Source organism: Hermetia illucens, chromosome 2 (genome assembly GCF_905115235.1).
Source record: "Hermetia illucens chromosome 2, iHerIll2.2.curated.20191125, whole genome shotgun sequence".
NCBI classification, from domain to species: Eukaryota; Metazoa; Arthropoda; class Insecta; order Diptera; family Stratiomyidae; genus Hermetia; species Hermetia illucens.
In genome coordinates, this window is record NC_051850.1 from 34980321 (window position 1) to 34995025 (window position 14705).

Below are 14705 nucleotides of genomic sequence, written 5' to 3' on the forward strand. Positions count from 1 at the left end.
ATGCATGTTTGATAGTGGGAGTTTTTCCCTCCGCTAGAAGGTTGCGAGACCTGTGCTGATAAGCAAGGGCAAAGGTGACCCCGAGGCGCCGTTAGAGTATGGTCCGCTCAGTATGTTGGAGACAGTGAGGAAGCTGCTTGAAAAGCTCACCAAGGCACGACTGACTGACGTAATACGTGTTGCGGGGGACTACTCACCAACACAATATGTTTTTAGAGCGGGGCGATCTACAATTGATGCTATTGAGTAGATGATCCAAGCGGTGAAATTGGCTGAGGCACATAGCCACAGTAAGAAACGCCTTCAATTCTGCGATGCACTGGAAAATCGTTTCCATACTCCAGGCTATCAATTGTGCAAATTGAGAGACTATTGAAAGAACCGTGGCCTAATTTACAAGACCCACGAAGGACAGCGTGGAGTGAAGGTAACATCGGATCTATGAATTGCATCTGGCCGGATATCCGGATGATAATCGTGCGTCTGGTCAGATATCCGGATGATGTTGCGGCACTCGTTGCTGCGCGCACGCTGAGCAAACTCAGCGTACAATGCGAATGGTGATTCGGCGAGTAAGCAGATGTATAGCTGAACCCCAAGGAGAGGTTTCCACAGTTTCTCTATTCAAGTAGGTGAAACCATCATCTAGTCGAAGCCGGCGGTCAAACACCTTGGCATTATGAGAGCCTCGAAGATGAGCTTCATCGAGCAGATTCGCAGCACCGCAGACAAGAGTGTGGCTAGAATGATTGCAATTTGCCGGCTGATGTCTAATGTTGGAGGTCTCTTATCCAGCAGGCGTCGCTTGTTGATGAGCGCGGATCAGTACGTCCTCCTTTACGCTTCCGAAGTATGGACTGACTTTTTTAAGTAATCCAAGTAAAAAGACGAGGGGCTCTGTGAGCTATGACCGCCTATCATACCGAACCAGCAGTAAAGTTGGTAGCGGGAGTTATTCCGGTTGCTTTCCATGCTGCTTAGCGGAGGCTTTTATACCATATAAAAGGCGAGGGAAATGAGGAAACTGTTGCTTGTGAAGAGAGAGCGTATACTCTTTGCGCATGGCAGCATCTTAGGAAAGAGGATCAATCGGTAGGTGGACCGCGCGAAAGCACGCTTAGATTGACCACTACCTAACCCAGCTGCTCAGCGAACATGGGTATTTTCAACCTTACCTCCACACAATCGGTCGCCCGACTGTATTTATTGCAAGGATGTGGTGGAGGATGCCCGGCACACCTTTTTCATCTGCAGAATGTGGCAGCGTTATCGACATCACCTTTTGATGGAAGGGTGCCTTGCGTTCCCGGACACTATAATTAAGGCCTTGCTGTAGAGCGACGGCATGTGGAGCCGGGTGGCAAGTTACATTCAAGGCGAAAAAGGGGACGATACTCATAAGGTTTGGCCTGAAGTAATCTGCCAAATGGTTCCGAGTCAGTCCTAGACGCTCCAGGAGGTGTTTAAGCCGGTACCCGGTCTGAGACAGGAACCAGGCATTTTGTGCGTAAATACATTTCACCCATATACCCGAAAAAAAGTCTTTAGGGGAAGTTCAGGAGTCACTTTACGAGAAGTTAGGAAGAAAAGTGAAGTACACTATTCAATGCTGAAAAAATATCAACGAATGCTGATACTGAAGTTCTCCACTTTGACCGCTTTTGCTGTCCGAATGAAATTGAAATTGTGTCTGCTGCAATTTGGCGCCTTTTAAATGAAATCATGATTTCATACTAAATTTTATTTAATAACAACACTGAAGAGGGGGAGAAGGGGAGAGCTTAACAAATACCAATGTCATTGCGGCGCTGGTTTCGTCTTCATGTATTCCGCCTTAATTTGTTCTCGGTCTGCAATATCTGGAAGATATGGTGTGATACCCCGGAACCGCCGGTCACTCCGAACCTTATTCTGTGGAAATGAAATCAATTAGCATCTGTGGCACATTGGCTAGGGGAAGTGCATTTACCCAAAACTCCTTGCAATTGTTGTAGTTAGCAAAGTAGACTTCACACTTTTCGCGGTCAAAATTGTTTTTATGCAAGCATTTGTACGAGAGTTCTTGTTCCTGAAATGATATCATTTTAGGGATTGGTAGTAGCCAGAGAAGGGGCTTGATCGGACATAAATACCTTCAGGCAAGGGTTATCGCGCTCAGCATTTGGATTCTTCGACATGTCTAGAGCCGGCAGTGATATAAAAAAAGTGAAATTTGTTTTGACTTTTATATAACGAAGCAGGGAGAAGGTTAGCGAACGAAGCTGCCATACTTCGTGATTGGAAGACCCATGGAAAGCCGGGAAGGCAATCAGCTGCTAGTGAAGATGACACCCGGCTGGAAGGGTAACCAAAACAAAACTCGCACTGACACTTCCCAATCAGCTGAAAAATTGACTTCTGCGCAATCAGAGCCGTCCACTGTCCAATGTAAACAATTCCTTATCGTGAAACATGTCGATTACTTTAGATATCAAATTGAAAAAACTGAACAAAATTTATCATGAAGGTGTAAGTGTTGCTATCTACCTTGGAGTTTGTTCCTCCAGTGATATTTGAATGTGATTTTCAGGAACTTCTGGCTGGAGTGGTGCAGGTCAACTGCAGCACTGAATCAAAACATGAAGGAATCGCCCTCAACATGGAGGGTGTAGTCAATTTACAGCTTAGCAGCAAGAATTTCGGCATTTTCGAGGCATTCTACAACTCCGTGAAGCCAATCCAATTACTCAACACAACATTGGAATTGAGCGCGCCAGGGAAACTTTCCCCAGGACTATCGGAGTTCCACTTCGAAATTCCACTTACAACCAATAAGGAGCCGAAAATGCTCTATGAAACTTATCATGGAGTTTTTGTGAATGTGAACTATCAACTGAAGTGTGAGATTAAGAGGAATTTCCTCGCAAAGACAGTCACGAAACTGCAGCAATTTTGCATACAATACAAGCCAGAGAAGGAGGCGTTGGCGAGCACGGAAGTGAATTTCAGCATAAGTCCTGAAACTTTGCAGAAGACTGCAAAGGAGAGGATATCCATTCCGAGGTTTTTGATTACGGGGAAGTTGGATAGGACGGAGTGTTGCTTGACGAAGCCTTTCACAGGATTTGTGAGTATATTGCAAGCTGGAGTTAACAAACAAACTTTCGAATTCTTTCTCTCCTGAACACTTTGCTTTTATTCTATAGATCATAGGAAGCACTTCATAGAAAGGCGGATTATCTGCTATTGTGCAACACAGAAAGTAGGACAGAGACGAAACTAGGACAGAGACTCTATACTAGATTGAAACTTATTGTGAATGCATTAAAGGACATGGTGTTGAACTCCCACAACTGTACGTCGTCGAACTTCTAATTAAACACCCCCTATCGTCAGAGAGCCAGCCAGGAACCGTTTGTCACATTGCTTTGGGCTAGCCCTCCAACTCTCCCGCCTTGTAGAGGCTTCAAATCAGGGAATTCCTTTCACCAACGAGAGGGGAAAGAGGAAGGGAACTGTCAGTTCAATGAACCGCCTGCTATCTGGCTCCTCCACCGGCCGAACTCTTCTTTGCAACGAGAAGAATCCGAATGTAATGCACAACATGGCTGCCAGCGCTCCTCAGTATCTCCTCGACATTGTCCTTTGGAGAGAGTTGTGTTGAAATAGAGCTACTGACGAATCTAGTCCCGCCTTTCATAAGAAAAAAAGGTGTGTTGGCGGTCGTCTACAACTCCATTGCAAAGTAAACAATCCGCGGATCATGCCTTTCCAATCTTGTGCAGCTAAGACTGAAAACCTCCACGCCCACTTAAGAACTGGGTAAGGAAATAGTCAGGATCACCATGCTTTTGATTTAGCCACGCATCTAAGTTGCTAATGAGCCGCGCAGCCCATCTGCCACGAGTTTCATTTTTTCCAAAGGAGTTGTCACTCATTGAGGGTGCGTTGTCGTTCTTCACGAGCAATCTCACTTGGCTCTTCTCCCTTACGCTTGTATATGCAAGCGCTCCTTAGCAAGAAGGGCAACGGCAATCACGGCCGGTTCAGAGACGGCAGCGGTACCCGCAAAGCTCTCCGTCTCTGTACTTGCGTGAGGCGTTTCCGATATACCTCCTTGCTGAGAGCGTCAGCCCATAACTCTGCGTCGTAGAGTAGGACAGATATGGAAATCATCTCTTCCACCTCCACTTCCATATTTGCCATTAGCCTACTTAGTGCCGAAACTTCAACTGAGCCTAGTCCGCTCCCCATTTGACTTGCTCGGAAAAGCTCATCTTTGAGTCAAAAGTCAGTCCAAGGTAATTTTCCTTTAACTCGATTATTGACTCGCCGAACGATGTGGGACGCCGGGTCGGAACTTTCTTTTTAGACAGGATGACTATTTCGTTTTTTTTTTCCAGCGTAAGGTTGCAACTATGAGCAGTCATCCAAGTCTGCTTGACGTAAGCGCCGCGACATCATCCGCATAACAGACCAGGCGCGATTGTTCTGGCATGTCGAGTATAAGTAGAATATCATAGGAAGTGTTCCAGGAGACCGGCCCTAGGATGTATCCCTGCATTACCCCCAACGTGACCTCCATTCTCCTTTGACCTTCTAGCGTTTCATGGAGCAGGGCGCGGTTCTTCAGATAGTGCCTCAATATTAGTAAGAGATAGTTCGGCACGTGGAAAGTATTGTCTAGTATGCCTAGAATGTCTCTCCATCTTACGGAATTGCTCACATCGAGCATTATGAGGAGTACCATTCGTCTTGCTCATCGGCTATGTGCCTCCGCTTGGCGAATGGCATCCACGACTTGTATTGCAGCATCAATTATGGATCTCCCTGTTTTAAAACGGAACTGCCTTGAGGATAAGTCTCCGGAAGCGCGTATCGCTTCAGCCAGTCTATTTTTGATGAGCTTTTTCCCAATAGTGTCAAGCATACAAAATGGGCGGTGTAAAGACTCGCGGTGGCCTTTCCCTTTGCTGATCAGCGCAAGCCTCGCCACCTTCCAACGAGAAGGGAAAATGCCCCATTTCAGCCAAGCATTGAATGCACCGAGCAGAAGGTCTGGCCGATGTTGCAGCACCAGTTTGTATACCTCTGCTGGAATACCATCGGCCATCGTCTTCTTATTTTTCGTAGAGAGGACTGCATGTTCCAAATTCTTTTACAGAGAAAAGTCGGCAATCCTCGGTGCTCTATGTGCCGATGTTATCATCCTGTACGTGGTGTGCAAGGAATAGTGCCCATACAATGGGGTCCATCTGCTCGGCCTTAAGTGAACAGGGTCTTCGCAGGGCCCCGATTTTTCGGGTTATCAGTTTGTAACCGAATCTCCAATGGTCAATATTTACCTCATCGACCAGATCCCGCCAGCAGCGAGCTTTGCTCCTGTTTATTGTGCTGCGGAGTCTCTTTTGGCTGTCATTATGGTACATGCCTCCTCCTTGTCGTTTAGACATTGTATTAAGCGGCGGAGTGTATGACACTCTTCCGGAGTTCTGCAATTTCCGCTGTCCACCAATCCATAGAAGATTTGCCACGTCTCGATGCCCTCCTGGGCATGGAAGCTCTGCGGGCCCGTTATCAGCTTTATAATTGAATTTATGACAGTGCCAGCTGCAGCGTCACCACTCTCAGGAGTACCTTCCAGTGCGGCTCCATATGTTCCAGGAGTTTCGATAAACCTATCGGTGTTCACCCTCGCGACGGTTCACGCACAGAAAGAGCGCCGACCGCACAGAGAGTTTGCGTCAACCACTTCGAAGGCAATGTCTTGATGGTTGCTTGCCGAGAAGTTTTCCAGAACTCGCCACCCGTCTACTAGCGACACTAGTGACTCTGACGAGAAGGTTACTTCTGGAATGCTTCCCTCGCAGCTTGGGCGTCGTAACGTTGGGGTGCACGGGTGTTTAAAACTAACAGTCCTATTCTCGCCGCCATTTCGAGAATTCGTTGTCCTCTGGAGTCTGGATGGGGTATGCCCCATTCAAGTGCCCAAGCTCCCTCCAGAGCATCAAGCCTGTGTCGAAAGTCCGGTCATTCGGTGTAGACACTGAAAAATGTTACCCCCAACATCGAATCCAGACAAAATCGCCCCCTCGGCCTTGGACAAGAACCCTTGTGATGTGTGTCGTCCTGAATTCAAATGACAGCGGTACCTGATATGTCAGCGTGCCAAGAAGTTGGGTCCTTGTTTCGGTACTGCTCACTGATGAGCACTAAATCAGCTTTGGTCTACGCAGCGAACTAACAACTTATGAGCGGTTGCACTCCGGTGCATATTAATTTGTAGGATACGAATCATGTTGACCGCGTCCTAGCTCTTTCCAGTTCTGTTCTGACGACTAGACACCGCCCCGAGCTCGCAGTGTGCGAAACGTTCTCATCAGGTGCGTCACGGTCCCTGCATAGGACGCAACTCTCCTTGTCGATGCAAGTGCTCGCTTTATGACCTGCCTGACCGCATTTGCGGCATGTTGCCCTTCTGCCAGGTCCCCGACAGGTTGTAGACGTGCGCCCATAATCCAAACATCTGTAACATTTAGTTGGGGTGGCCCGGATTCGTACCCTACACACAACTCAACCAATTCAAATTTTTCCGCTGTTTAGAAGCTTATTGTTCCGCAACTTCCATCACGGCGAGTTTTTAGCCTCGAGAGTTCGCAGAGGTGATACCAATCCAGACATTGATTATCGCCGGACATTCGTGCTTGATGGACCTTTCTACCTCGTTATTTTCTGTAAGGCAGTCAAGATCTCGGCTTTCCAGAGAGTACGTGAGTTTCAAGCTGGAAACCAAAGCTTTCTCTTCCAGAAGCCTCTTGACTGCTTTACAGAACATTACTTTATTTGTTGTCCTCGGGCCTAATTCGGTTAAGACCCCACCATCTTTCGTTTTTCGAATGGAAGACAGTTTTGCTTCGGTATCTTCGGGCATGAACTTGTAACTGATTTCACTGAGGACGCAAAAGTCTTGCCTTCTGTCGATTTAATAAGCAGAGCTGGGGGTCTAGTCCTCCTTCGTCTCCCAACCTTTTCTTTTGGTACTCCATCCTCCGTGTCAGCTTTAATTTTAAGCAGAGGGTTTCCTGATGACCCGGTGTGTTGTTTTGTTTTTTCCCCGGTTTGCTCTGCAACGTGCTGTTTGCGATCCACTTAGCGCTCGCGGTGTTTTCATCGGGAAGCGCGGTTGTGTCTGTTTTCAGCGGATTTTCTCTTACTCTGTGTCTCTGTGTCCGGATAGCTCAGTGGTTAGAGCACTAGGCTGTCATACGGAAGGTCGCGGTTCAAATCTCACTGGTGGCAGTGGAATTTGCATCGTGATTTGACGTCGGATACCAGTCGACTCAGCTGTGAATGAGTACCTGAGTCAAAGCAGGGTAATAATCTCGGGCGAGCGTAATGCTGACCACATTGCCTCCTAGTGTACCGTTACGGTCTTGAATGAAGTGCTCTAACACACTTCAAGGCCCTGATCCAATATGGATTGTTGCGCCAACGATTATTATTATTATTATTTCTCTTACTCTCCATGTCCACCTGTCTTTCAAGCCACTAAGGAGCGAATTTCTTAATTCATTGTATTTTCTCCTCGACCCGATAGAGCAAATGATGGGGGTCAACCTATCATTCCTTTTTTTCGGGGCTGGGTGGGATTTTCCTCTCCTCTCCCACTTTTGTCCGACCTAGTTCTGCAATGAAGTAGGAATTGCGATGTTAACCCTCCGATCAGGATTCCCACCGTGCCCGGGTTTTGTAGTTGCCAGAATAAAGAGAAGAAAGTTAGATGGATTGTTCAAACGAGACATGATTCAGCCTAATCTCGTAACAATCTAGGATTTTGTGAACTACCTTAACGTTTCGACCGTATTACTCCACTGTATCACACTGAAAGTATATACAAGGACGGGAATGGCGAAGGTGTTGATTGCCATGATTTTATTTTTCTTGAACAACTCGGTTTTAAGGGCAAGATCCAGACGCCGTTCAAACTCCTCCAGCAACTTAAATTTCATTATTGCCACAGCAGGAGTTGTTGCTTGCAATACGCCGAGGTATTTGTAGACGTCATCCGAATTCATATCCTCAACCCGGATGTTATTATGGCTATATCCTCCGTTTTCGGTGTGTTTTTCCCGAACAATTGTTTTTATGCGACATTTATCCAAACCCAACTGCATGCCGATATCCTTGCTGAACTGGAAGATGATGTCCAGCAAGGAATGAAGTTGGTTTTCATCTTTGGTATACAATTTAATGTCGTCAATATGTTTGACGTGGAGACCGTATTTGCTTTCATGCAAAATATGGGATAGTGGATTCAAAGCCAAACAAAGCCACAGTGGGCTTAGAGAGTCGCCTTGGAAAATGCCACGCCCGATTGGTATCTCTCCTGATATTTGTGAGGATACCGATAGCTTCGTGCTCCAATTTTTCATCACTGTTCTCAGGAGAAGAACCACATTCGGGTTGATTTCGTACAAGTGTTGTACACATGTTGTAACTACGAGTGCGATATGGAGTCAAAGCCTGATTTATAATCGATGTAGGCTGTCGAGATATTTCGGTTTTGGTGGACAGCCTGCTTCAAAGCTACTGAATGGATTATAAGCTGATTTTTACAGCCCTGGGAGCCTTTTGCGTATCCTTTTTGCTCCTCAGCTATCAATTTATGAACATCAAGATGTTTTGAGATGTTCGTGCACAGAACTGAAGTTAAGACCTTGTAGATGGTAGGAAGGCACATAATTGGTCGACATTTTGAAGGGCAAGAGGCACCCTCTTGCTTGGGGATGAGAAAAGTTATTCCCTTGGTGAAAAATTGTGGAACTAATTTAGGATAGGCAATCATCTGGTTAAGATGATTTGTCAATACCCTGTGAGTGTTCTTGAACTGCTTCAGCCAGAAGTTGTAAATCTTCTCAACTCCTGGCGCCTTCCAATTACCTGCCTTTTCAAGCGACGTAGAAGCACGTCAGCTTCAGAAATGTCAGGGGTGGTCATTTCGGGGAGGGCCTCGCATGAACGCATAAGGTGTGGGAGCCACGCTGCTTCTAAATTTCAACGGCTAGGTTCGCTCCAAACATTTCTCCAGAAGTCTTCTGTCTGATCCAGATGGAGGTTACTTTCACGACTTGAGTTGGTGAGATGTTTATAGAATCCCCATTGGTTTTGAAAGAACAAGGTGTTGTCTGTCGTTCGTTGAAAGCGAAAGTTTCTGCTTCAGCACCTCGAGGATTTCTTCGATTGGCATATCATTGGAGAGATGGTAGTTTCTTCTATAACAGTAATCTCGCTAGCCAAACGATCAGCCAAAATTCTGTCAACGGCAGCAATGATGTTACTAGTTGCCGAAGTAAACTTTAGTTTTGGTATTTTTGGCGTAATGTCTGGGAGAATCTTAGCATATCCTGTGAATACGACTTGGAATGCGGTCAAAGCTTCATTATAAATTGGTTCGACATCCCCAGTCTAAGCTTCTCCTGATTACTGGGTTCATGGAGTGCTTTACAGGTGGAGTATTCGTGTTGCTCCTTTGTTTAGTCCGGTAAGTTGATGACTCCAGACCGAGCTCAAGTGAAAAATTTGTTGCCTAGTTGGTAGGGTAACTCGATTATTTTTCACTATCACCCGGTATTGATTGACGTTTTGCTCCGGAACATGATTTAGTTCCGGAAAGCGGGTTATGAATGCGTCATGGAGTTGGTGTCTGTACCCTGATGGATTCCGTTCCAAATCCGTGACACGGTCTATTCGCGGACGATAAATTCGTTAAGTTGGTTCGTCCAAACCATACGACGCCTGGTGGTTACGGCATAACCGTCAAAACATCCAAACGCGAAGAACCGCTTTGGTGTTGTTGAGCGACTCTTAACCCTGTTGGGTACTGTCTTCGTGTCCCTGGGGTCCCATATAAAAAATTTAAACAAAGGCCCCCAATTTTACTACCACGAGTAATGGGAACCAGTCAGCCTGCAACAGAGCCCCAATGTTGCAATGTCCCATGGTTACCTCCAAAGGTAGGAAAGTTATTTGGAGGGGAGTCGCTGAAATACAGTGTAACATCACTGCAATTCATCCGGTAGGCGCGTCGATTCCTTCATCCCAGATTACGGATTTGTTAAGGAGGTTTACTCCCCCAGAAAAGGAAGAATAGGTTAGGAAAGACGAAAACAATTGGAAATGTTCTGCTTGTCCGCGACTACTTATTTTTAGGATCATCTTGAGATATTCATAGCTGACCCGGAGGGTCATGTCATTATCCGTAGCCCATGACACGCGCCTGTTTGCATGCAGCTCTGCGTTTGCAACTCAGGTCGCATTTAACCTGATGCGCCAGGTATACATAGTATAGCCATATTTTCTGTCAGTCAAACAAATCTTTATTTCTCACGAAGTAATAAGCCAAATCAATCGAAAAGTACATCATTAGAAAAGGGAAACATAGAGTTTAATTTATTCAAAATGGCCGCTGCTAGCAGCTATACAGGCCCGAAGTCTGCGAGGCCATATATCGATGGCTTCACGCACAGTATGAAGCGGCATTTCTCGAGCTGCACGCACGATGGTGGCCTTCAAACTCTCCAAATCGGTGTAAGTTCGATCGCAGGCAGTCTCCTGTAACTTAGCCCAAAGGCTGTAGTCCAGAGGATTCAAATCTGGGCTGAGGCCCATTCATCCGCGGTTATGAAGTCAGGAACATGCGTCGCTAACCACTGCTGAATTATCTTGGTTTTGTGAGCGGAGGCCGAGTCCTGCTGGAAGCATCGTGGCTTTCCAGCGAACAGAGATTCACTCAATGGCTCGACTACATCCTCTAACATCTTTTCGTACACGCTCGCATTGGTTTTGACCCCGGCCTTGTAAGTTACTCCATGATATGAGACGCCCCACCATACCATGACAGAAGTCGGATGGTGACGACATTGGATTCGCGGAGCATTTTCCTTGTCTTCATAACAATTGTGAGCATATATTCGATCATTTTGTCAGTTGAATTTTTCCTCGATGGTAAAATATTTTTCATCAGAAAATAGAATTTTGCGATTTTTTTACCGGGAAATCGTTGCAGAAGAGCAGCACACCGAGTTTGCCGTATTTCCTTCAGTTTTGGCGTTAACATATGGCTAACGCACCGCCAGTACGCATCGAGACGGATATCTTCTCGTAAAATATGACTCATACTTAGAGTTGAAACGCCCATTTCCGCCAACATTCGTTTCTGCTTGCGGAGAGGATTGCGGCGAACACGCTGTTTCGCGGTATCGAGCTAATGTCCTAAAAACGAATCGTTCGTTTACCAGCAGCTTTTTTACCAAAATATGAATCTTTTTCGGCGTATTTCCACATTGGTGCAATGCAATAATCGTAATTATCAAACTTCATTGTGTTGTGGTTTACACGCTACTGACCTTTGGAAGCTGAAAGTCTGACGGAAATGTAGTATGGTTAGATACTCTCCGTGGGCAGTGTTACCAGTTTCGGCGGCCTAACATTTCTTGCTATATGCATCGACTGACAGAACTTATGGCTATACTATGTATATATATATATCGGGAGCGATATATCCCCTTCTTCAGTACAAAGCTACTACCCGGTGAAAATACTGTTTATTAAGAGTAGGCAGTAGGTATGTTATCCACTTCTGTGTGTTGGTTTGTTGCTTCCTAAATTTGAATGAGATTCGAGTCTACGAGGGCTGATTCATTCATCGTGGAATGAAGTTTCCATTGATATTAAGATCATGATGAACTTGGAGTTAGGTTTAATTCCATTTGATTTCTGTTCAGATACGCAACATTCCCGTTCGTAAACTATACTTAGTTACTTACCATTGAAGCAGATATGCATCTTGTTTATTTGATTTCTGTGTTGAGTAGTGATCTATTGACTGAGAAAACGCCATTGTTACCCATGGAGAAAAGTTACATTAGAAATCCTTCCTCTTTGGCTCTGGATTTATTTTGCTTTGTCCAGTGAACATGTGAGAACTAATAGAGCTCCTATTGTTCTTAAAATACCTCAGGTAGGACGATGATGCTTTCCCGTTATTCCAAAGTATTATGTACTTTGAAAAAGTTTTAGATCTGTAATATGGGAAAAGCCTGGACAACAAGCCACATACACAACACAAAGTGAAGTCTATGTTTTCAAGACGGGTTATGGGTTTCAGAAAGCAAACATTCACGTCCTAATTAATCCACATCGAGTAAGACTCGTGCAAGTGTTCAAATTTCACTTCCATTCTGCCATTGTTATTATGCTTGTTAGAAGATCTATTTTTCCTTTCAATATGTCGAATTACAGTGGAAGTAATTTAATAATCTTCACATGTTTCTTCACTCTTTTGTTTATGAATGAAATCCTGAAAGCTAGTATTCAATATAGGTAGAAAGCTGTCATGGTTAACGTCCTATACCCTCTAATTTTTATTGTATCTTTCAAGGTATCCTTTTCTTGTTTTCCATAATCTAATTGTCTTCAGTGGAAGTGAAATGACACAGTGACTATGTGTATTGCAAATTCGTCCTATCATCTTTTCCACAAAGCACGTAATTTCCAGTACAAACTCAATTTAGTAACATAGATATCTGGTACCCTTTGCTTGTTTTCGTCCCACTTCCTGTTTCTTTTTCTGCAGGAAAACACCATACACATAGTATTTCAATAATATTATTTTCTCATTCTTTCCTGTTTGTTTATTTTTTCCCTTATTTTTTGTTTGTTTCGTTTCATGCTTTCGCCACACATATATTTGGGTTTCGGTCGACCCTATCCTGGCTGGGTGTAAATGCGAGTAGGTAACCGTACAACATACAGAAGTTGCAATCAAATCAATTGAAATTCAACTAGTACGTGTTGAAACGTGCGGATGTGCCGAAGGATATTCACGTGATGCGACTGAAATACAGAATATACAAATAGCAGATGGAAACGTTTGTCCGAAAGTGCAAATACCAATTTTTATGATATTTCCGCGATTATTTACATGTCCAACGTTAATAACGAAGAATTTCAAAGTTGGTAAGTTGGGGTGGCTTTTTTTAGTTGCTCCCAAATGTTGCATGCACGTACTTTGGATGATTCAATGTAAGAATGGATGCTTAGACGGATCAATTTATACCTGTTGATTGGGTCCTCACTCTCTTCGAAAAAAGGAGCTAACCATTATATTTTAATGTGGAATAGCCTTGAGTATATCAAAGGTAATGTAGTGTAATGTAATTCGGAATAGTCTTGAGTGTATTAAAGTATCTCCTGTTTTCACTTGATTGAATAGTAATCCCTTCTAGACTGAAGGCAAGAGTAAGTCCCTAAATCGATTCGTACAATCCTATAGAGGACATTCTAAGCTCAATCGGAGCGTCTGAAAGCAGCTCTAGTGTCAGCACCATTCTATCTTAGGCTTTATCCAGATTACTTCGCATCTTTTCAGGATTACAGGATGCAATTTTCGAGTCTCATAAAATCGTTTCATTTCAGAATTCGAAGTCAATTTGGTGATTGTGTTCAAGGATGACTATTTGGTGACAGAAAACTTCCAGATAGTCTTGAAGAGATGGAATTAACAGCGATGGAGGGGCATACTAACGATGGAACAGGATGCAGCGAATATTGCAATTTCGAATACTTGTTATAGACGTACTTTTAAGAGCATTCACTTATACTTTACAATAGGCCGTTTAACGTAATCTTGAATATTTAATTCAACTCTACAGCTACGATAGCACTCTCTGAAAAGAATTAAATTCGAATAAATTCACAAAAAGGAAAAAAAAATACTTTTCTGTTTTAAAACAAACCATAAGTTTCCATTCTATTCCTTACGGTAAAATATTCTCTCGTTTATTTTTTCACATGCTCTGAGCACAAACGATGAGACGCCAGGAAAAACCTTAAACTCATTTGCATTTTAACGATGTACAATTTTGTATGGGACTCTTATGTATTTTTTTTTCCAGTCATTGTTAAATTTATCTATGTCTCAGAATGGTTGAGAAGGTGAAGGTAAAGTAACAGTGAGCAAGCAAGTGGTTGATATAGTATGCATGAGATTCTTATCGCTAAGGAAGATTCACCAATTTTGTAGCTCTTTGCATGGTGCAAATGCTTCATTCTCTGCACGATGCAGTTTCCAACCGGCTGGAGATCCTCATATAAATTTTCTGTTAGAGAGAAATGATAAAAAAGGCGACACAGGGAGGAGGAGATGCGATGGTGAAACAGCTTGAAAATGGTAAGGCTGCAATTATTTATTCGGTGTTGTATAAGATTTTAGTAAGGACATTGGTGCTTTGAAGTATTTCGGCGTTTAGTGAAGTATAATATCTTTTATAGAAGTCCTGGTTTACGCTGAAAGAAATAAATTTTAGTTTTAAAATTTGCAATTTAAAGTCACAAAAAACATGTTATGGGGTGGGCTATGATGTATTCTAGGCATTAGGACAACCATACTTTTTGTCTTGCCTTCCGTGTTCGCACCACTCGCTGCTTGTAAATACTCGTAAATCCCCCGTTCGTGATTGTTCCACTGAAAGCGATCAATAATGCCACAATCGCAGCTTTGATGGTCGTAGTTGATAGGGATAACGTTTAGTGGTTGGAATGACCTGTTCTACTTCAATCGGCGGAGAACTGAAGACTTACAGATCACCGAAGCAGCAATTTGCTTGTTGGTAACCTACAACCAGTTATTCGAAGCCACACGCTCATCATGATCGTTATCGCGCGGT

The 14705-nt window shown here is 44.1% G+C and overlaps 2 protein-coding genes across 2 annotated transcripts; one reads left to right on the top strand and one right to left on the bottom strand.

The window, feature by feature from the left end:
- Positions 1-1723: 1723 nt before the first annotated feature.
- Positions 1724-2321, bottom strand: LOC119649817 (coiled-coil-helix-coiled-coil-helix domain-containing protein 7). The gene is made up of 3 exons (XM_038052148.1): positions 2133-2321; positions 1970-2068; positions 1724-1911 (listed from the first exon to the last, which is right to left on the bottom strand). The coding sequence occupies exons 1-3, from the start codon at positions 2175-2177 to the stop codon at positions 1798-1800; spliced, it is 258 nt and encodes an 85-aa protein (XP_037908076.1). The 5' UTR covers positions 2178-2321; the 3' UTR covers positions 1724-1797.
- A 31-nt stretch (positions 2322-2352) lies between these two features.
- Positions 2353-13747, top strand: LOC119649816 (vacuolar protein sorting-associated protein 26C). Its single transcript, XM_038052147.1, has 4 exons — positions 2353-2508; positions 2570-3106; positions 12774-12996; positions 13456-13747. Exons 1-4 carry the CDS (start codon positions 2452-2454, stop codon positions 13539-13541), a joined length of 903 nt encoding a protein of 300 aa, XP_037908075.1. The 5' UTR covers positions 2353-2451; the 3' UTR covers positions 13542-13747.
- Positions 13748-14705: the final 958 nt, after the last annotated feature.

Excerpts from the sequence above, each read along its gene's own strand:
- LOC119649817 (XM_038052148.1), bottom strand. The coding sequence starts at position 2,177 with ATGTCGAAGAATCCAAATGCTGAGCGCGATAACCCTTGCCTGAAG. Across the intron at positions 2,069-2,132 it reads GCGATAACCCTTGCCTGAAG|GAACAAGAACTCTCGTACAA; the intron begins GTATTTATGTCC and ends ATATCATTTCAG. Across the intron at positions 1,912-1,969 it reads ACAATTGCAAGGAGTTTTGG|AATAAGGTTCGGAGTGACCG; the intron begins GTAAATGCACTT and ends TCATTTCCACAG.
- LOC119649816 (XM_038052147.1), top strand. The coding sequence starts at position 2,452 with ATGTCGATTACTTTAGATATCAAATTGAAAAAACTGAACAAAATTTAT. Across the intron at positions 2,509-2,569 it reads ACAAAATTTATCATGAAGGT|GAACTTCTGGCTGGAGTGGT; the intron begins GTAAGTGTTGCT and ends TGTGATTTTCAG. Across the intron at positions 12,997-13,455 it reads AACGAAGAATTTCAAAGTTG|AATTCGAAGTCAATTTGGTG; the intron begins GTAAGTTGGGGT and ends GTTTCATTTCAG.